Here is a 20,930-nt window from a genome sequence, read left to right as displayed (position 1 = left end):
TTCTCCTGAAAGGACGCACTGGAGGCCCTGCAGTAATTTGGAAAAGCTTTTCTACCCGCCCAGGCAGCTGGTTAGAGAAATGATCTCACAACCACAACTCAGGCAGAGCTCGGACCAAGAGTCCTTGCAGCGACAAGGACCTCAAGGAGCACAGCGCTGCCCACGGCGGCCCTGCACCCGCTGAGGGGACACGGGAGCTCCGCGGGGATCCCATCGGCCTCGCTCCGCCTCCGGCGGGATGCCGGGCACAGCGAGGAGCTCCCTGGGGAGCCAGCTGCACCCCTTCTCTCAGTAAGGCGCCGAGTACTCGCCAGGGCTGCTTCAAAAAATAAACACCATAATTAACCTCTTGTTAATTAGAGATAAGCCCGGGCCCGGCCGCCACTCGGCCTAGGCGGGACTCGAACTTGCGGCAAACAGGAGAGCCTGAAGTGGCCCCACCCGCCTCGGGCTGGTGTAACTGACATCGCTTCCAGCCAATCGATCACCGAAAAGGGCTCAAAATCCCTCCTCCAATCACTGCGACCCCGGGTAGCCAATAAGATGTCGACAACGAGAGCGCCCGCCCTCCTGGGCGGGGCCAAGCGCAGCCGTAGGCTACCCCAGCCAGACCGCGAGCCTCCGTTTGGAGTGAAGGGCAAAACGACCAATAGAAAACCGAAGCGGGCCGAGCGCACAGTCAGATTACCTAATAAGCAGCCGGCGCTCTAAGTGACAGCTAAGGCATCCAACCCGCCCGCAGTGGGCGGGGCTCCCCGCGTGGCTTCCGTTCCCGTTGTGTGAGAGGCCGAGTCCCAAACGGCCTCAGCGCCGCCGCCGCCGCCGGTTCTGGGCCGGGACCGGGACCGGGGGCCGAGCCGGGGTCTCCCCGTTCCCCGCCGCCGCCCCGGGCGCCGAGCCGCGCCTCCCACGCCGCTCCGAGAGCCGAGCCGAGCCTTCCCCGCTCCCGACAGCCAGGGGCCGTGCCGTGCCGTGCCTCCTGCGCTCCCCGTCCCGGGGGCCGCGCTGAGCCTCCCCCCGGCCCGCCCCGCCTCGCCGCTCGCTCCAGCCGGGCTCCCCCTCTCGCTCCCTGGGCCAGGCCCGCGGCCCTCCCGGCCCAGCCATGTCGCTGCACGGGAAGCGGAAGGAGATCTACAAATATGAGGCGCCCTGGACCGTGTACGCCATGAACTGGAGCGTCCGGCCCGACAAGCGGTTCCGCCTGGCGCTGGGGAGCTTCGTAGAGGAGTACAACAACAAGGTGGGCAGCGGTGGGCGCAGGGACTGGGGCAGAACAGGGGTTGGGCTGGGCGGGGGGCAGCTGCTCCGAGCCGTCGGGTGCCCCCCGAAGTGCAGGCGCTGGAGCAGGGCTGGTCCCCTCCTAACGAGCCCGGGGGTGAGGGAGCGCTGCGGGGCTGCGATGGGAAGAGCCCTGGGTGCTGCTGGTGGTGGGGTAACGCTGCTGCCGAGCTTCTTGTGACCTCTGATCTTCGGGATTAACGACTGGGTTGACTTCAGTCGCATAAGGACCGCGTGCTGTGGGTTCTGTGCGGTGTGAAGAGCTGGACGCTGAAGGTGTGAGTGTGAGATGAGCGTGGATGCTGCTGGTGTAGGAATAAAACAAGGTTCCCAGGCTTGGGCATATCTGGCTTTTTGGTCAGTACGAAGTAAAGTTCGTGGCCAGGACTGAAGTTTGTACATATATATGCATATAAATATAAAGTATACACCTCAGTCTGAGGAAGAACCTCCTTCCATGGAGGGTGACAGAGCAGTGGAACAGGTTGGTCAAGCGGCTTGCGGAGTCTCCCTTTCTGGTGACATTCCAAACCCACCTGGATGTGTTCCTGTGTCACCTGATCCAGGTTACTCTGCCTAGGAAGGGGGATTGGACTGGATGATCTCGAGACCAACCCCTGTCATTCTGTGATGTACAGGGTGTCTGAGATTGTTTTGGAAACGTGCTGTTCTCATGGTACTTTCTTGCTGTGGAGGACTTGTGTGTGATAACTTTTTTCATAAGTACATAAACCACTCTCAGTATTGATTCCTCAGTACTTTACCCTGAGAACAAGGGTGTAATGAGGCATGAGATTGTATTTTCAGTGTTTCCCTGCAAAGTGTAAGTGAAGAATGTCGCACTGGTAACAGAGACTGTGATCATCTCTCAGAACACATGTGCAGTCACTTCTGAACAACCTTCAAGGTGCTGGTCTGGTATGATGAATTACACAGAAATAGAAGAGAGATTAGAAGATGGATGAAGTTATAGAGCATCCTGAAATTTCTGTCAAACTGAAGGTTTGCCCACAGAGCTTGGTTTATAGCATGTAGCCTTGTCAAGGTGTTTAATGGAGATTATGGAAAATACTGTCAGAAAGTTGGTGTTGGGGATAGGGCTGTGTGCAAGGGTGTGGTGACAGGGAGTGGCAGGGGTGACATCTCTTAGAGTGTTTAGATCACTGCCCTTGCAGCAGTCCTCAACACGTTGTAGTTCTGGCAGCATGAGCTCTGTGTGAGAGTTGTGTCCTTTCCCTGGACAGTGTTGTGCTTCTGGGAATGCTGCTGGGGACAGGCGGGGCCTGAGCTTGAAAACTTCCAATTTGTTCAAAGACCAGCTTGGAAACATTTTTGTAGTCTGTACTCTGAGAAGGTAAAAGAGCAAATCTGCTAAGAGTTGTTGTTTAGAGGTGGCACAATTGGTCAGTAAGGGGCTCTACATTTATGTTGCCTTCTGCCAGAAGGTCATTTGTTCTGTAAGATCTAGCACTGCAAAGAAAAATTGATTGAATTCTGGAGATTAATTGGTGCGGTGACATCTTTCTGATTGTACATGACCCTAAAATAATTGTGAAATGTCGTTTTGGGTAGTTACTAATTAGATGAAAGTTTTGGGGGTTTTCAGACTACTGTGGACTTACTTCACTGTTCCTCCAACCATGTAAGAAAAAGAAGCTGTAACTAAATTCTGCATCATTTAGTTCTGTCAGATTCTTTAGTATCAAGTCAGAGATGGAATTTTTTTAGAAGTTAAGGAATGCTGATTAAAGGCAGTTCTTTACCAACATGCACTGTTGCAATTATGCTTTATGTAGATAAGTGCTTGGATTATAATATGCTAAAATTAGATGTGGATTTTCCTATCTTAAAGTGTTGGAGCAACAAATAAATACTTAGCATTCGTAGTTACTGTCATGGCATAATGAGACTGAGCACGCTGATCCTTATTTTCTCACTAGGAAGACTTTCAGGGAGATGTAGAATGGTTCAAATTGTATCCAGACTGACAGTTACTTTCCCACAGGCATTACCTCTGTCTTATCTGGGCTGGACCTCAGGCACTCCTTTGTGCAGCAACATTCTTGCCTCACTTGCAGAAGGGAGATACAGGGCTCTGATGTAATCAACATCCTAGAAAGAATTCCCTGTTCCATCCCCTCGGGTTCAGCCTGGATGAGTAGAGGGGTTCTGTGTGTGATCGAGTTCCAAGAGAAGAGTCACAGCTCAGAATTTGCAGAGCTTCTCAAGCATTCCTCCTGCTCCCCCTCTCAGTTACTGCCAGCTGCTCCAGCTCTGAGGGCTGGGCAGGCACCTGAGCTGCAGCAGCTCTGGTGGTGAAAATAAAATTTGTTCCCTAACCCGGCCTGCACCTAAACATGTCAAAGATCAGAGATACTGGATTGCTGAATTGCTTCATCTTAAGGTCTGAGGAGGGGTTAAATGTGAATATGCAGTGCAGGAATATTTTCATTAACACCAGTGAAAGGGGTTCCTTTGCTGTTTGAGATTTGCTTCTGGTGATGAGGATGTTGATTGCTTTGTGTAGGATTAATACACTCGTGTTGAGTGGAAAGCAGCATAAGCAAAGGAGAAATGATTAGAGGTCATTTGTCTTCTGATCCTAACCTTGCCATTAGATTTTCTATCACCAAGGATAATTTGCTTCCTTTGTAAAATCTGCTTAGTACTTCTTATCCCTAAAGGAGTTAGAAAGCTATTTGTCAATCACTTCGGAAGTCTGGGAGACTTTTGACTGATTTATAGTAGGGTGTCAAGGATAGTAAGCAGTAGTTATAGTAAAGAGAGGGCAAGACAGGCTGTATTTCAGTTTTTGGAAGCATACTTGGCTGCATCTTTTAGTGTTTGTTATGAGATGGAAAGGATGGAGCTTCTCATGGAGGGGGCGAGGCTTTGCATTTAAGAGAATCTCTAAATAAGCTCATAAAACTGTGAATTAATTAGATTTTAAGATCAACAGAAGCATTTGTTGGTTTTCTTTTATGTGGGGAAATATGATAAATTTCTAGCTGAAATGTGTAGTTTATTAGACAAATTGCTTATCCCAGGATAAGCACAAATTTAGGATTTTTTCAGATAAACATCTTAGCAAAAGTCCATTAAGCTCCTATTCCCAGGAGGAAGCTGCTGAGTGAAAGTACTAGGAAGTTCCTACTGTGAGCAGCTTACAAACTAATTGCAGTGAGTCGTCCCCATAATGTTTGTGTTTGTGCAGCATTTCACACAGTGGGACTTTCATCCTGTTTGGGTCCTGTACTCACTGCAGGTTAAACAAGTCCTCCCAGCACCTTTTGTTCTCTGCACACTTTCTGACATGTCAATATTTTTCTAATAACATCATGTCTGGGACTTCAAGCATTACTTCAGGTGCTGTCATGACCAGGCTGTGTGGAGATAGTTTCTTGTTTACTCTGTTTTGCATCATTCTCACAATGGGGCAAGTTTAGCCCTTCCCCCTGACACATCATTGTACAAAAATTCAATTTGGAATTCAGTTACCTAGAATCTTTCAGCAAACCTGCTTTCTTGGTCTGTTCACACAAAACATTTGAATAATTATGTAACCATTTTAGCTCCCCAATATATTTTTTTTAACGTTTGAATTCTGTTTTACTTTCTTCCTCTCTGATGTTATTAATTTATGAGTTTTTCATGCACATGTGACAGAACATTTTGAGTCATGTGGTGCTGAAAAAGCTTGCCAGCTACCTGACATGATCCATCACAGTCTGCAAGGTTATGGCCAAGAATTCCATGATATGCACTTTAATTGTGCAAACTGCAGCTTGTTTTGCTCTCTGAAGATGACATTGTCAGTATCAATGATGAATTAGAATAATGTTTGTGCAGTTTAAGTCTGTGGTTTAAACTGGGCTTTGCAATGTGGAAAAGAGAAGGGTGGTCTTTAATCCTTTAGGGTTGGATTTCAGTTCATTTGGGATCATCTCTTCAAATCAAAGCACAGTGTGATTATGGATATTCTCTTTACTTCTATGCCCCAGCAGCACTTTAACGATTTCTCATTTCATTGACATGATCATCCTTTTGGGTCGTCCTTGAGGTGACAGAAAATGTCCTGAAACACATTCATTAATGCTGTCATTAGAAATTAGTATTTTGATTAAATGCTTTCTTTTAAATATGGTTTCTCACAGGTGCAGCTTGTTGGTTTGGATGAAGAGAGCTCAGAATTCATTTGCAGGAACACCTTTGATCACCCCTACCCCACCACGAAGCTGATGTGGATCCCAGACACCAAGGGAGTCTACCCAGACCTGTTGGCCACCAGTGGTGACTACCTGAGAGTGTGGAGAGTGAGTAAATCCTCCCTAGGAAAAGATGAACCACGAACTGAATTGTGTTATATATTGATCTCTTTTTCACTCAAGTCCTTGACTGCAATAATGTGACTATATGAAGACTATAAGAGAAGCAGAATTATCATGGCAATTGCTGTTTTAATCAGCTTATTGAAAATGAAGCTGGTGCCTGTGTTTTCCAGAGCTTTAGCATGTAAGGCTGAGAAGAAAAAAACCTAGGATTAACTCCTAATGTTTTGTGCCAGGGGAACAAGTCAGATGGTGTTGCTTTTTAAGTCAGATGTTTCATTTTCTCTAAAGGTGGGTGAAACTGAGACCCGGCTGGAGTGTTTGCTGAACAACAACAAGAACTCTGATTTCTGTGCTCCACTGACATCATTTGACTGGAATGAAGTGGATCCTTACCTGTTAGGTGAGACTGACAAAATGTTATGGTTTTGGCACACTTTCTAATTGAATCTGATGAAGCCTGGGCTGTAACTGCTGTTGTGTCACTGCATGTCCACTGGTTAATCTGATAATTAGCCACAGATGGCTGCATCGTAGAAACTGCTGTTGTTTTACATTAAAAAATTAAAACAATCATCCTATGGGGACTTTTTTTTTCATTGAAAGGTGCCCTGTTCATTGCAGAATGGGTCACTCAGGTTAGACTAGGGACATTTATGGATAGGGAGTCTTTGCCTTCAGGACTGGTGAGCTGTTCTTGCAGTTCTGAGTAAGGATGTCCTTACTCAGTCCATCAGCTCTGTGACTTATTTCAGGTTGTTCTGGAGTGGATTTGAAACTGTGCACTGAGCTGTGTGTTTTGTGAAGCCATTTCAGCAGCAGGAGGAGAGCCAAGAGTCCTTAATTCAGTTGGAGGAGGGGGCTGAACGCTTAAGGTTTAATTATAGCCTAAGGGACAAATTGTGAATCCAGGATGACTGATGCAGAGGTTTGTTTCCCAGAAGAGAACAGCCATTTATGTCAGGGGATTTGCCCAGAGATTAACACTGATAATATGTCCTAGTAATTATTTACTACATTATTTATTTTTTGTGTGTTACATGTCTCATCTCTTAAGAGCTTTACGGCTAACCCCACCACATCAGCAATCAATTAATAATAACACGCCGTCAAAACACTGATTGAGTTTGGGGTTTGGCATACACCAGAGATGTACAGGATGGGAAAGTTGATCTCAGAGTTGCATCAGGCTCCAGAATAGATTGAAGCAGACATGAGCTATTTACACTTTATTCCTGTGTGAAAGGCTATTTCTGCAGTTAAAAGGTTTGGGTCATTTAAATGCATGGAAGACTGCTGGCTGTTTGACATTCTTGATTTTAATTCTATGCTGTTCTCATGGCTATTTTGATCTGTAGGTGTTGGGGGAATGTTACATTAACCCAGGAAATGATTAAATAATTTGTGACAATATTAATTTTGCTAATAGAAGTGGTTTTGTTTCAGGTACTTCCAGTATTGACACAACCTGCACTATTTGGGGACTGGAGACAGGACAGGTTCTGGGAAGAGTAAATTTGGTGTCTGGCCACGTGAAGACCCAGCTTATTGCACATGACAAAGAGGTGATGGGGGGTTTTGATTGCTTACATTGCATCTTCTAAAAGCAGTAGAAAAGGAACAGAACTTTTTCTTTTTTTCTTGAACAATTTAATGATTCAAAAAGATCGTTTATGTAATTTTGTATACAGTTTTTCTAAAATTATATACAGTTTTGAGTACCTAAATACTGCTGGCTATCGAAACAATTCTTTTTACTCATCATAGACTCTTGACTTAAGAACATGCTTGTTTTAACAGATTGTATTCCAGAACATTGTAGAAAAATGAGGTTAAACATCAAATTAGATTTAAATCAACTTTGTAATAAGTTGATTTAAAAATGTCTTTTGCAATAAACAGCTTGCAAAATTCTTTCATTTTAACATTTTACTTTTCAACAACTAATGTAAAAAACCCCAAGTCTGGGAAATGGATAGGTTTTAGTTTCAGTGAGTGATACTACAATTCCATAAGCATGTATTTCCTCCTTGTGGCCAGTGGCTGAGCAGTTGCAGGGAGCGTGAAGCACTGGGAGGCTGTGCTGGGTGTCAGCTGTGCTGTGCTGTCCCTGTTCAGGCACCAAAAAATGCAGAGGATCAGTAACAGGACATCACACCATGATCAATATCATCAAGTGAAGCCAATTTATTGCAAAAAGCAAGCTATATTTATACTGTTTTCTACTGTTCAGGCCTCAAGCTAATACATGATTGGTTAAATCCTTCTGTGCACGCATTTTAATCTGTCAGTTAATTTTGGTTAGTCTTCCTTCTTCGTGCGTCTCGCTGCGGTTTTCTTGTCTGCCTTTACATCCTGAACCGTCCTCTTCTGAGCATGTTCTTCTTCCACCGTGTCCCTCAAGCACATTGTGACCTTACTCAGTTTCTATGAAGGCTGCATTGTGCATGTTGCACATGTCCTTTGTCCTGCAAAAAAAACCCCTCTGAAGGCCGTGCTGTCCTGGCAGGTGTACGACATCGCCTTCAGCCGCGCGGGCGGCGGCAGGGACATGTTCGCCTCGGTGGGCGCCGACGGCTCGGTCAGGATGTTCGACCTGAGGCACCTGGAGCACAGCACCATCATCTACGAGGACCCCCAGCACCACCCGCTGCTGCGGCTCTGCTGGAACAAGCAGGACCCCAATTATCTCGCCACGATGGCCATGGATGGCATGGAGGTGAGGCAGCAGCTCCTCTCCCCTAGCTGCTGATGGTGGTGTGGTGGTTTTCTAGGGCAGGTGGCTTGATGCTAATTTATACCCAGGTGTTTATGGTCAGGGGACAGTGTCAGTACCTGAAGTATGATTGAGGACCAGTTCTTAGTGCACTGAGGAGTTAAAGAAGTGACTTTGGCATTATAAACTTGAGCTTTATGGCTTGTAATGTATTTCAGCTGATTTTTAAGAGCAGTCTGTGAGCAGTTGGGCAATAATTTTCACCTAATATCTTAACTGCAGGTATTTGAGTCACTTTGTTCTTTCCCAGCCCAGTTTTAGTTTGTTGCCAAGGCTGCTCCAGGGAAGCAGTTTTTTTGCAAGTGTGGCCTAACTCACGAGATCCCTGTGAAGTCTGACTTCTTTTGAGACACATGGCACACTGACCAACTGGAAGCTATTCTTTAGGAGCAGGACTTACTTGCCTACCACATCCTTTAGGAAAGAGCCATGTTTATAGCCTTACCTCAAAATATTTTGTCTTTGGAATAAATTAGTTTTTAAAAATGCAGTTTATTAATGTAGCTGATTTTTTTTTTTTTTCTGAAGGTTGTGATTCTAGATGTCAGAGTTCCCTGCACCCCTGTTGCCAGGTTAAACAACCACAGAGCGTGTGTAAATGGAATTGCCTGGGCACCTCACTCTTCCTGCCACATCTGTACAGCAGGTAAGTGTGACCTACAGGGGAATCTAGGAGTCTTCCACTGCATTCACAAAACCCTCTTCATCCTAAAGTAGATGCAATTCTCTGTCTGCCTTTTGCTAAAGAATACTTGCAATTTAGAAGCTCTTTATTAGGTGACTTTTCCTAAAATGTTACAGAAATAGACACCTACTAGTGTTTGTGTGGAAGTGATGAGCCCAATACCCAAACTGTGCATTGGCTCTGGCTAAGCTCCTGTAATTTTAATGCTCCTTAGCTTTTTTGTCATGCAGTTCTTAAATGTTTTCTGCTGTTAGGAGTTCCACTGGTCATTTGTTTATCAGCTCTGTCTTGGATAATGTATCATGATCCAAGTTTATTTTGTTGGAGCATAATTGTGTTGTTATATCTGGCTTAAATATGGAACAGCCATGTCTTAACTGCCTCCTGAGGCTATAGGCCTGTAGTGGAGATATTGTTCCTCTCTGACTGTACTTGCATTTGTTGTCTGTGTGCAGCGGATGATCACCAGGCTCTCATCTGGGACATCCAGCAAATGCCTCGTGCCATTGAGGACCCCATCCTGGCCTACACAGCTGAGGGAGAGATCAACAATGTACAGTGGGCATCCACCCAGCCAGACTGGATAGCCATCTGCTACAACAACTGCCTGGAGATCCTCAGAGTCTAACTTTGCAGCTTCATGCACAGTGAGGCAGGGCTGTGTCGTTCCCCCTCCCCTCTAAAGTAAGAACACCACCAGTCAAGTGGCCAGTATCTGTTGTTGCTTTGCATCTACTGTTACAAGAAACTCTTACAAGAATCGATGGCAGGGGTCTCCTGTCTCTCAAGACTGTAAAATGCAGAGATGTGCTGAGCCTCTTGGAACTTCTGGGTTCTGGTTTTCTTGTGAAATTCTTTTGCCCTCAGTAAAAGTTCTGTATATTTGTTTGTTGACTGTATTAATAAGCTTGCAGGCTTTTAAGTTGCTGCATATGTCCATGTGTTTGTCAGCCAGCTGAGGCAGTGCATCCACCAGTTTAACAGATGCAGGTGCAAAACAAGGTGGGGGGAAAAAGACAATGATATTAATGGCCACCTTGGCAGGAATCTTTATCATTCCTGTTGTTGCTGCCTCTAAACTGTTTAAACGTTTGTATGTTTTTTATATATTGGGCTAACTTTCTATTGAGTAAGGTTTTTCTCCCTAATTCTTACTTTTGATATGTGATCTACTTCCATATGTCCAAAGCAGGACCTGTTCATGGATACAAACCACAGTAACACTGCAGGCTCCCTGGCAGTAAAGGCCTGCCAGAATTAACTGTTGCCTTGGCTCCCTGTATCTGGTGACCTGGGCAGAATTTTCTGGTGCTGTGAAGTACAAGTACTTGTTGCACAATTTCTTTACACTTTTCTGATGCTCAAGGCAGTTGTTACTATGGTAGGTCTTATTTTTAAATTCTGACTGAGTTTGTGTGTATCCTGCAGTCGTGTTAGCAGAGCAGTGATAGGTTGAGAAAAAAAGATCTGTGCATGACGTGAGCTCCCAGGAGGTAAACAATTCCTGAAAAAATGTATTTGTAATGGGCTTGGGACTGACACTTCCAGTCAAATTATTTCCCCTTGGAAGTCTTACCTTATCTAAATTAAAATAAAATGGTTTCACACTTTGTAGCTTGCTTGGTTGGCAAATAATATGAGCAAGATTTTGTGGTTAGGCTGTACTTCAGAGGTAGAGTTTGGCCTGTGTTCCTGGGAGGTCTTGAAGGGAGTGCAAAGCAATTTTTTTGTGAAGTGTATTTGCTTTATACTGCCAGGTCTTGTTGAATGAATGAGACAAGTCAGAAAAGCTGGTCTGCTATCCAAAAGAAAGCTGTTTTTTTGAAAGAAATTACTCCCTAATGTGATGCACAAAGGTGGATCTGGAAGGAAAGAAGCTGTGCCATTGAGGCCAAGGTTTGGCATTTGTCATCCTCCTGACTTTGGGGGATGTGCCAGAGGGCTTCTCTTTGGAATAGTGGATCACTCTGCAATAATACTGTTCAATGAAAGCTGAGTGGATTAGGCAAGCTAAAAATCCTTGTTGGAGTCTTACCATAACACAGGTCCTGTGCTGAAGGCTCTGCAGTGCTCTTTGATGAAGACATGACAGCCAGAGCTGGCCTGGAAGGGTGTGCAGCCCTTTTTCTATGTAAATGTCAGAAATCATCAAAATTCTTTCCACCTAATGAGTATTCACCTGCAACTGAAGGCAGATTATAAATAGCAGGACACTGGCAAACCTGCATCTTGTCAGTTTATGCAGGAAAGGCAAGTTGGGAAAGCAATTGCTGTGGAACACTGAAGCTGACACTGAGAACACTGTCAAATACAGAACAGAATCTGCAAAGTTTTGTCATTCTGGATGTAGAGAAATACTCTTCTGCAGGTCACCGTGGAGCTCAGAAAAGCATTGCCTCTGGAATCTGATAGGAATTCATTAGGGGCAGCTGTATTCCATCACTCCTTTTAATAGCAGAGAACCAAGAGACTAACACTGCTCAAGCTGATGTTTTGTCAGTGTGTTCAGTTGTGGGATTTCTGACAAAGCTTGATTTGACTTGAAGGTCAATTTTTCTTATTAGCAGCAGTAGTGAGAGTAGTGTGTTCCACAGACAGGCTTTAGCTAGTTGTCAGAGCAGTGTTAACCAAACAATCACTTTTTACAATAGCACTTCATCTGAAACTGGAAAAAACTTACCTAGAATGAAGTGAAAATTGGGTTTTTCTTAGCAGGAGCAGCTAATGGCATTCACAGCTTTATCTGAAATACATTCACAGGCTTGTCATGCTCTGTTTAATTACAAATGGCAGGCAAAAAGTGCTGTTACTAAGAGGGAACTACCTGCAATGTCAGTAGTTTCCATGTCCCCTTTTTGCTTCAAAGTTTATTCCTGTGCAGATGGCGTGAGTCAAAGATGAATGCTAAGATGATGAGAAGAGAGCTTGTGTAAAGGAACTCTTGGTCTGAATAGCCAGGTAGATTCTGCTCCTGTTGGAAAACAATCCTGTTAGGGACCTGAGGAGGATCCAGTGTCAGTTCTTGCATCCATGAAACTGATGGAAGTCTGTTTGTGGAATTGTGTATTTATTCCAAATGCATCAAAGGCAAGTGAAGGAATCTTGGAGGCTCCATTGGATTCTAAATAAAGCCTATATCCTGTTTTTTTGGCCAGTTGGGATACCTTCTGGATCTACAGCATATTGCTTTGGGCATAATCCATTGTCATTCTTCACATGAAATTACATTTTAAATCATTGGAGACTGTTTTGGCACAGGGAAATAATACTTAAAATGACTTCAAAGATGTCACTTGAAAGGTTATTGAGTGAAAAGACATGAAAATCCTCATGGGTGAGATGTTCTGTAGTGCAAATGGCATTTCTATATAGACAAGGAAGGGAAATACTTTGGTGCCCTTTTGCCAGCAGCTGCTGACCCAGTGACAGGGAGGGAATGCTCTGCTTGGTGTTTGTCTGCAAGATCAAACAAACCCTGACACTTGTCACTGGGGCCTGTGAATTGAAATATACAGATTATTGCATTTTCCCTGTTTGACACTCAATTTTGTTGGGTGTAAAGCCCCCATAAGCATTATTTTTCCCCAAAGTTCATGAAAAGAAATACTTTGATATTCAATTTCTGTTCTTTGGTGCTTACTGCACAAGCACTGGATGCAGAACAACTGCTTGCAAATACCTCATGTTTTTTGAGTAGCAAGTAACATTAAGGGAAGAGTGAACACAGGTGAGGTGGGCAAAGCAGAAAAGCTGTTGTTGGTACAAGCCAGCCTGATTCTGAGACAGAAATACTTCTGAGTTAGGTAGTTCTGAGTCACTTCTCCAGTTGATTAATTCAAGAGACTAAACTACTGTTTGGTTATGTTGTGTTTAAACCAAGCTTTCTACAGATTTCTCCTATTATGTGGGCAACCTGCTGGCTCTCAGCCAGGAGATGTTGATGATGTAAAACTTGTTAGTGAGGTGAAAACCTGCGGTTAACAAGTTGAATGTTGAATTAGTGTGTAATGTGCCAACTCCGTGAACTGTCTAAACGAGGAGGGCTATGGTAGCTTGCATCTGTGGGAATTGTACTTGTGTGTGCAGGGATTTAAAAGGCAAGGATTTGAGTGCTTTGACAATCTATTTAGAAAGAAAGCCCAGTGGTTTCAAATAATATGAAAGGAGACTGCTAAAACAGGTTGTTTCTTATGGAACCTTGAAATGTATTTAACGGGGGAGGCATTGCCTCTCATAAGTCAAAGTTAATGATCCTTTCAAAACTTAGTGGTAATTACTGAATGTTCTGGATAAGAGTGAAAAGCTCTATTTTTGCCTCGTGGTGCAATGAGAAGCTGCCTCAGTCTCAAGTGTAGATCACAGCCTGCCAGAGACCAGGTGAGGGGAGGAGCCTGATGTACGGAATTCTCAGATGTTCTCGTGCTTGTTGTCAATGGAAAGAAGGAGCTGAGTGTGTCCGTTTTGTTCTCTTGCAGATGGCACTTTAACAAGTATATTTTTGGTAAGATTAGGAGGAGAGTCATCTTTTCCTCAGCCCTTGTAGGGTAGGCATTTGTCTGTGTTATGTAGAAGATGTTAAATGATGACTGTCATCAAAATCCTGAACTGGGGTCATAGTGGACCCTCACTTGTTTTTACTGAAAGCCAAAAATATGAGCACTTGACAAGGCTGTAAATGTTAAACTGAAACTTCATGTTCTGAGACTGACACTGTCCTGTAAGGCCAACCCAAGGGATGTACTGCTGTGTGTCCCCCAGAGAGTCCTTTTTGTTTAAGAACTTGGTGGTGTTTGGGAATCCTCTTCTTTACCACTGGAACATGATGGTGACAGTGCTGGGTTGGTTGTGTAGGGATGTGCTTTGGATAACTTGAATTTTGTGAGAGAGAAACTGCAGCTGCTGCCTGGAAATTCACACAGCCTGAAACCTTGAACTGACCAGCTGGTTAGTGGTGTTTTAACTCTTTCCAGACACACTGCAAAGAGTGGACAGCAGCACAGGCAAGCTCTGGGCTCAGCAGGCTGCACAGTTTCAGTCCCATCAAAGTACTAAAGGACTGAGTTTTCCCTCTGCTCGTAGCAAAGTGGTTCCACCACCTCAAATGCACGGTTATCCTGTCAGGTAACACAAATTCTCTCTAACACATTTCCTGCTTTCTGCTCTCAGACCAATATTTCAGAGCAAGACTGTATACCTTCTGTTCTGTGGACATGGAAAGCAATGAGCAAGTCACTGTCAACTCTGTCCCAGTTTCTCTTGATCTTTGCAGAGAATCCAGGGAATTAATTGTATGTGGCACTTAAAGAGCACTTTCTGATGCAGCTGTACTTCCCCTGCTTACCCAAGAAGAGTCAGAAATGTTTCATTCTTAGGGTATTGAGGAGAGTTTAGGATGCCCCTGAATTGGTTTGTTTTCTGGAAGGGATCTCCAGAACTTCCAGTCAGCACCTTTCACCAGCAGTAAAAAGAACAGTAATGAGAAATGCAGCTAAATACCAGTCACTGAAGGCTCATCTGGTGATTCATGGCAGACACCAGATGCAAAGGGACTTGTGAGAGTTGCTGCTGCCTGTTTCAGGTGACATGTGTGTCTGCCAAGGACTCAGTGGCCTTTTGTGCAGCCTCTGGATATTTAGCATCAAGCAAGAATTCCCATAGTCATAAAAATATTATCTCAGTGGCTTCCATCAAGCTCGTTTCTTTATAGGAAATCTAACAAAATTAAGGAAAAAAAGCTATTTCCTGACAAAATATTGTGGCCATGTGCAACTGTAAACCCGTGGTCCAGCTCCCATTCCTTGGAGTTTGCTTTCCATGTGCAACACATGCAACTCCAGCCCCCTCTTAGTGCTTAGGGTGGGTCTGTGGGATCTTAGCAAGGCAGAAAGGCAAGAACCAGAGCAGGACAAAGTCCCAGTGCAGCTGGAAAAAGGTACGTTGCTTTTTTTGACAACTTGGGAAATGGGAATTATGAAATCTACTATTTAAAAATAACCTTTTTTTTTTTTTTTTAACCCTTGGGTTGCTAGCAGTGTAAAATGTAATTTAAATCCATTGCGCCGAAGCATTTTTGTTACCAGTAGCCAAGTAGGAGATATTTGAGGTGTGTTTTCCCTTCTGCTCTTCCCATTCACAGTCCTGTTGTGGTAATTTCCTGAAGGTGTAATCTTTGTAGCATGATTGTACAAACATCCATATGAGATTCCTGACTTCTTGTTCTCACTAGAGTATGTTAAAGCAATAGTAATTTTACTTCTGTCCTTTTCTCCACCTGCAACTTCGCTACTATTCTGTCCTAGAGGAGTCCCAGTATCCTGCTATTCAACAGACATATATTGTTGACATGGATAACTGCAGTGTCCCTATATTCCTTTATTTTTATGGAGAAAATATAAAAGGGTTTGTTACAATGGATTTTAACACCTGAGTCATGGAACCATATTGTTGAAACTGTAAATTTTAAGGCAATTTTCTGAACTTGCTTGAAAGTGGAATGTTGCATCCTTTTATGCTATTTCCTGCTTCCTATGTAGTTTTATTCAGATTTTTTAACCTTCTTTCTAAGTTTCGGCCTCCTGTGTATTAGGTACAGTATTTTCTGCCTTTCATACTTTGTAATAAAAATGGAACATTTGTAGATTGACTGCAGTTCCCTGTGTGATGAGTGAAAACCTGGGGGGAGCAGGGAACTGCAAACAAGCTTCATTTCTTCTGTGTGGAGTTGGTTGCTGTAAGAAGAGGCTGATTGCTTTGCCTTGCCTCTGCAAAACTGATCCCTCATCCTACAAATACCCAAACAAACTTGGTAATTCCAGCTACTCTTAAGTTGCAAGTTTCCCTAAATACATTACTAGGAACCCAGCCACGACAGAACACCAACAGAATGGTTAATGCAGCTGTACATTAAATATTTGCTTTCTTAAAAATCTGCTGCAGGGTCTGTGTATCCCAGTGTTGTTTCTGCTCATGTTTTCCAACGCTTTGCTTGTTCCCTGCACAAAATAATGGGAATTATCTGCTGCGTGGTTTTGTTTTTAAGACTAGGGGAAGAGGGATTTTTTTGTTTTTAGAATACAAATAATTAGTCTCTGAGGGATTTTGAACATAGGCAAAGTGAAAACAAAGCAATTGGCACTTGTGTAGCTTTAAGGCTCTCCTGGGCAGGGTGACCTCTCTTCAAGGGTGTTTTTTCCACACACTCAGTCACTGCTGTCGTGTCTGGAACTGGGGCCAAGAGGAGAACAGTGTGGCAGAGCTTGGAAATTTGTACCTTAGGCCTTGGCAAGCAGGACTGATGACTTCCTTAAGTATTTAGATTCAGTCTAGTTCAACTAAACGCTTGGATTTCTTTCTAATTCTTTGTGTACTGGCTTTGAAATAAAAGCTTATTAAGCTTCATGACCACAGTGGAAAGAGTTGCCTGCAAAGATGCTGCAGTGGTTTTGAAGCTATATATGGACTTTGTGTTAGTAACTCCTGCTCAGAAAAAAATAGTTTTTTCCTAAGAATTGTTTGTATTTCACCCTAGAAATGTATTTGCATCCTCACAGATTATTTTTGTCCCTGGATTCATGCTTTGGAATACTCCAGAGAAACTTTGTCTGCTGCCACTACAGTGGAAGGAGGCAGCTTGTGCAAAATGGAGCTGTGCAAAAAGTGCTGGACTGGTGGATAATGGATGAAGCAGGCTGCCTGTCAGTGTGGCAAAACAAGAGGAATGTAGGTAGAAAAAAAGACAAGAGGGGGGTCTGTCTTTTGTAAATATTATGGAACAGCCAACATCTGGCACAGCTGTCTTGCTCTGTGACCGTGGGAAAGTCCCAGCTCTGATACCAGATTAATTATGTGAAAAGCACATAATTAATCAGCAATCAGTAAAGGGCTCGAGAACACTTCAAAGAAACCCTCCGTGGTAACACAATGCACAGCAATGGCTGTGGAGAAAAAGTGCTCTCTGAGATTATTCTGGGGCCTGTGACTGCAAGATGCATTTAATTTTGAGCTTTTTCATTCGTGCTGTTATAGAAACAGCCCAGACTGTCAGCTCAGAGGAAGTAGTGATCTAAAAGCACATAATATTTTTAACGTTCTTCCTCCCCTTCCTTCTCTAATTTTGCCATTCCAAAGGCAGAACAGCTTCTGGTTTTTAACCAGCTTCAGAGCCCCCTCTGCTGGAATGCTGCTGGCAGCCAGGCCCACCCTCAGCCACAGGACAGGTACAGGTGCACACCTGCTCCTCCCGGCTGGGAAAGGCTGTTGCAGGAGTTTCACATGTGTTTTGCAGGAGTTTCACGTGTGTTTTGCAGGAGTTTCACATGATTCATGTCTCTGCTGGGGGAGAGATGCATTTGGCCCCGTATATATCCTGCCATGCTGTGCTAGACTTGGGTAATGATGATAGCGTTCCATTCTCTTTGTTTTCAAAGCTGAGAGCACAACAGGAATTTTTTAGGAGAGAGAGAACTGCCTGGGATTAATGAGATTGCTCTTAGATCTTCTGAAGACAGTGCAGAACCCTTTCATGCATCCTTTGAAGATCAGATACCCCATCCCTGAAGAGTCCCAGGCCAGGCTGGACAGGGCTTGGAGCACCCTGGGACAGTGGGAAGTGTCCCTGCCATGGCAGGAGTGGCACTGGATGGGCTTTAAGGTCCTTCCAACCCAAACCATTCAAGAATTCTCTGGTTCTGTTTACAGGGTTTCTCCTCCTCGCTCCCTTCTGTGGCTGTGGAGTGCAAGATGTAGAATAAGGAAGTTTTGGCATGGGACAAGGCTGAGCCTGGAGCCTGCTCAGCTCCCCAGGAAGGATGTGTCTACCTAAACAAGAAGGGAAGCAGGAAGGAAAGAAGAAATAGTACATCTGATAGCAAGGAAAAGGGGCTCTTTGAGTCAGGTATGCCTCAGAAAATGGAAATACTACCAAAATAGAAAATAAGATGATGGCATAGTGATTAAGACACTAGGAAAAGATGCCAGGAGTTAAATCCCAAAGGTCTACTCCAGACTTCCTGTGCAACTTCTAACAAGTCACTGTCTCTCTGTGCAATGCCCTTAAGTCCTTAAAATAGGGATTACACTTCCTTTTCTTAGTTGATGCTGCGTGACAGCATTAAAGACTTAGGCCTTATAAAGTTTCTTTAAAACAAATGGGCTGACTGGAAACAGAGGAGCTCCTGGAGAGCCTCTGTGAATATTTTTATTGATTATTTTACATTAAATGGCATCAGACAATCCGAATAAATTCAAGAATTAAGCATGTTCTGCAGTTGCTGCTGACAGGAGTGAAGCTTCTCTGCTGGAAAGCTGCAGCTGTGGAAGGATGTGGACAATCCAGGTGGAAAACCACAGCATTTCAGCTGGTGTAAAACAAATAACCTGATCCTCATCAGGAACTGTAAGGGCAGGACAAGGAGAACTGGGTTCAGACTGGTAGAGAGAAGGATTTGATGGGATATTTCCTCCCTGGGAGGGTGCCCAGAGCAGCTGTGGCTGCCCCTGGAGCCCTGGCAGTGCCCAAGGCCGGGCTGGGCAGGGCTGGGAGCACCTGGGACAGTGGAAGTGTCCCTGCCATGGCAGGGGGTGGCACTGAGGGATCTTTAAGGCCCCTTCCAACCCAAACCCTTCTGGGATTCTGTGATTATGCACAAAAGCAGCACAGTATTAAGTACACAGTAAAAGTCAGAAAGGAATTACTCTTTTTTTTTCTCAAGTTACACAAAAAAAAGGGGCACATATTTTGGTAGAAAGTTGGATTCCCATTCAGGAAGGATTTACCAGCTTGTCAGAAAAAAAAAAAAAAAGAGGTGTGAGGGTCTGTAGTGGTCCAAAAAAAGTGCTGATGGCACTTGCATGTAGATAGTGATGCAAGAATGTCTGTAAAATGGGGAAACCACAAACCAAGAGATAAAACTGTTGGTTTACACATTAGTCTTGACAGGTGGGTGAAGTGATGAGCTGTTAAGGACAAATCAATCTATTTGCAGTTTGGTAAAAGTTGTGGGGAAGCTTCAGTGGAACCCAGACACCCTGGGCAGTTGGAGATGGGAAGAGTGAGTTGCAGCAGGGTGGGTGGTGTCTCCTGCCATCTGCCAGGAGCTGCTGGCTCCTGTCACAAGCTGCCACATCTAATATCTTTTGGGCTCAGTAAAGCAAGTTTCTACACAAAGGACATGGAATCATTCTCATTGAGCAGGACAAGATAGGCAAAAATAGCAAATGGTGAGGTGATGATGGAGTGGTTTGAAATCAGGGCTGGTGCAGTGGGGAATTGATACTCAATTGATATTCAATTTCTGCCTCCCAGGGCATGGGGTGGGCTCTTACTTCTATTAGAAAAGCCTTTTTAAAATTATCCTGGCACAAGGAGCGAGCATTAAAATCAAATTTGGTGATGAACAAAAGTAGGAGGCTTCAATAATATGAGGGAACTGGAATATCTTGGAGATTGGATGACTGAAGAGTGAGAAATAGAGATGAGATTAAATGTAGCAGCAGAGAGTGCAAGGATGTGAATTTATGGACAAGGAGAAATCTGTGGAGTGTTTTACTGGAAATTAGGAAAGGAAACTGAGATGTAGTGGTTGGTAAAGGATAGTGATAAGCCATCATGAAGCTGTGAAAAAGCATGTCAAAAAGTGGTTCCAAGATCAATAATGATGCTGTCAAATGAGAGAGGAATTCAAATTGGAACAGGGACAAAAGCTACCAGCTTGATACCACAAATACAAGATTTCATTAAGAAGGGAAAGTGGCTGGGTTTGTGGATCCCTTTTCCTATTTCTGTGTCTACCTGGTATGACATCTAAGAGCTTTTTATTACCTCAACAGTTTAAAAAAAATAAAAATTTTTAAAAATCAATTATATTACAGATAATACTGTCATGTTTTGACTAAGTCCCAAATTCCTCCTGATGCTTAGGTTCAGATTCAGGTTCACACTTTTGGGCAATTTCCCTTTCCAGTCTAGTTTTCTTCTCCACGTGTCTTATCCAGGTTCTGCCACCCCTGTGACATTGCTGCCAGACATTTGGCAGGTGGAAAAGCAGCAGCTGGAACATCTGCTCCAGGTGGGATTCCCAGCAGCAGGGGCAGCCCCGGCCACAACAGGGAGTCAGGGCTGGGCTGCTTTTCAAAATAACAAATCCCTTGGTGGGAAGGACACCATGGACATCCCATCCTGCAGGTGCAAAGAGCAGGCTGCGTGGTGCTTTCAGAATCATCGTTTGATTTCAACACAGCTGGTGGCAGAGGGGACAAGGAGATGATCTTTAAGGTCCCTTCCAACCCAAGGCATTGATGACTCAGAGTAGAATTCCTGGGTTGGACTGGGTGATGACAGCAGCACACGGAGTTACCCAGCAGTTGCATCAGTCCCAATCCAGCATGATTTTTTTGGTTATCATTCATTAGTTAATTTTAAGGGAGCATTTCTTCTCGTTAACCCTGTGGTTTGATTCCCAGCGGTGCTTTGCTGCAGGTACAGCACGGGCACAAGGACAAAACTCCATTTTTTCTTTTTTATTCTCTTTTCTGGAGCCGGCCCCGCTCCCAGCCCGTGGGGGGGCCGCGCCGCCGTCCGTCACTCTGATTGACAGCAACAGCGGGGGCGTGGTCTGATCTACCCCGCCTCCTGACGGGCGGGGGGCGTGGCTCTGCCGCCGCGCAATGGGCCTCCGTGATTGACAGCCGGCTCCGCGGGGAGGCGGGGCGGGCGGCGCGGCTCCTCGCGCTCCTATTGGCCGGCAGCGCCGTCGGGTGGGCGCCCCGGCGGCGCTGATTGGCGGGCGGCGGCGGGTGCCGCTGTGATTGGCAGGAGGCGGCGGGTGCGCGGCGGCAGCCGAGCGGTTTGTTAAGACACTAGGAA

At 44.7% G+C, this 20,930-nt stretch overlaps 1 protein-coding gene across 2 annotated transcripts in view; it reads left to right on the top strand.

Moving 5' to 3' along the window:
* The first annotated feature begins 691 nt into the window (after nt 1-691).
* Nucleotides 692-20,930, top strand: part of DCAF7 (DDB1 and CUL4 associated factor 7) — a 27,612-nt gene continuing 7,373 nt past the window's right edge. Inside the window, exons 1-7 of one of the 2 annotated variants that reach the window (XR_005954246.1) lie at nt 692-1,240; nt 5,433-5,591; nt 5,898-6,009; nt 7,053-7,171; nt 8,116-8,325; nt 8,911-9,028; nt 9,523-9,751. Coding sequence is in view for 1 of the 2 variants with exons in the window: in XM_041426298.1 (XP_041282232.1) it covers nt 1,103-1,240; nt 5,433-5,591; nt 5,898-6,009; nt 7,053-7,171; nt 8,116-8,325; nt 8,911-9,028; nt 9,523-9,695 (1,029 nt within the window). In the remaining variant the exon portion in view is untranslated. Of the gene's footprint in view, nt 1,241-5,432; nt 5,592-5,897; nt 6,010-7,052; nt 7,172-8,115; nt 8,326-8,910; nt 9,029-9,522; nt 15,711-20,930 lie in introns of those variants that run through there. The other variant, XM_041426298.1, reaches the window with a different exon arrangement.

The sequence above is a fragment of the Onychostruthus taczanowskii genome, unplaced genomic scaffold, assembly GCF_017590055.1.
Source record: "Onychostruthus taczanowskii isolate IOZ18803 unplaced genomic scaffold, ASM1759005v1 scaffold91, whole genome shotgun sequence".
In the NCBI taxonomy this organism is placed as follows: domain Eukaryota; kingdom Metazoa; phylum Chordata; class Aves; order Passeriformes; family Passeridae; genus Onychostruthus; species Onychostruthus taczanowskii.
The sequence above is the reverse complement of the archived record's forward strand: the minus strand, read 5'-3'. Positions and strand labels throughout refer to the sequence as shown.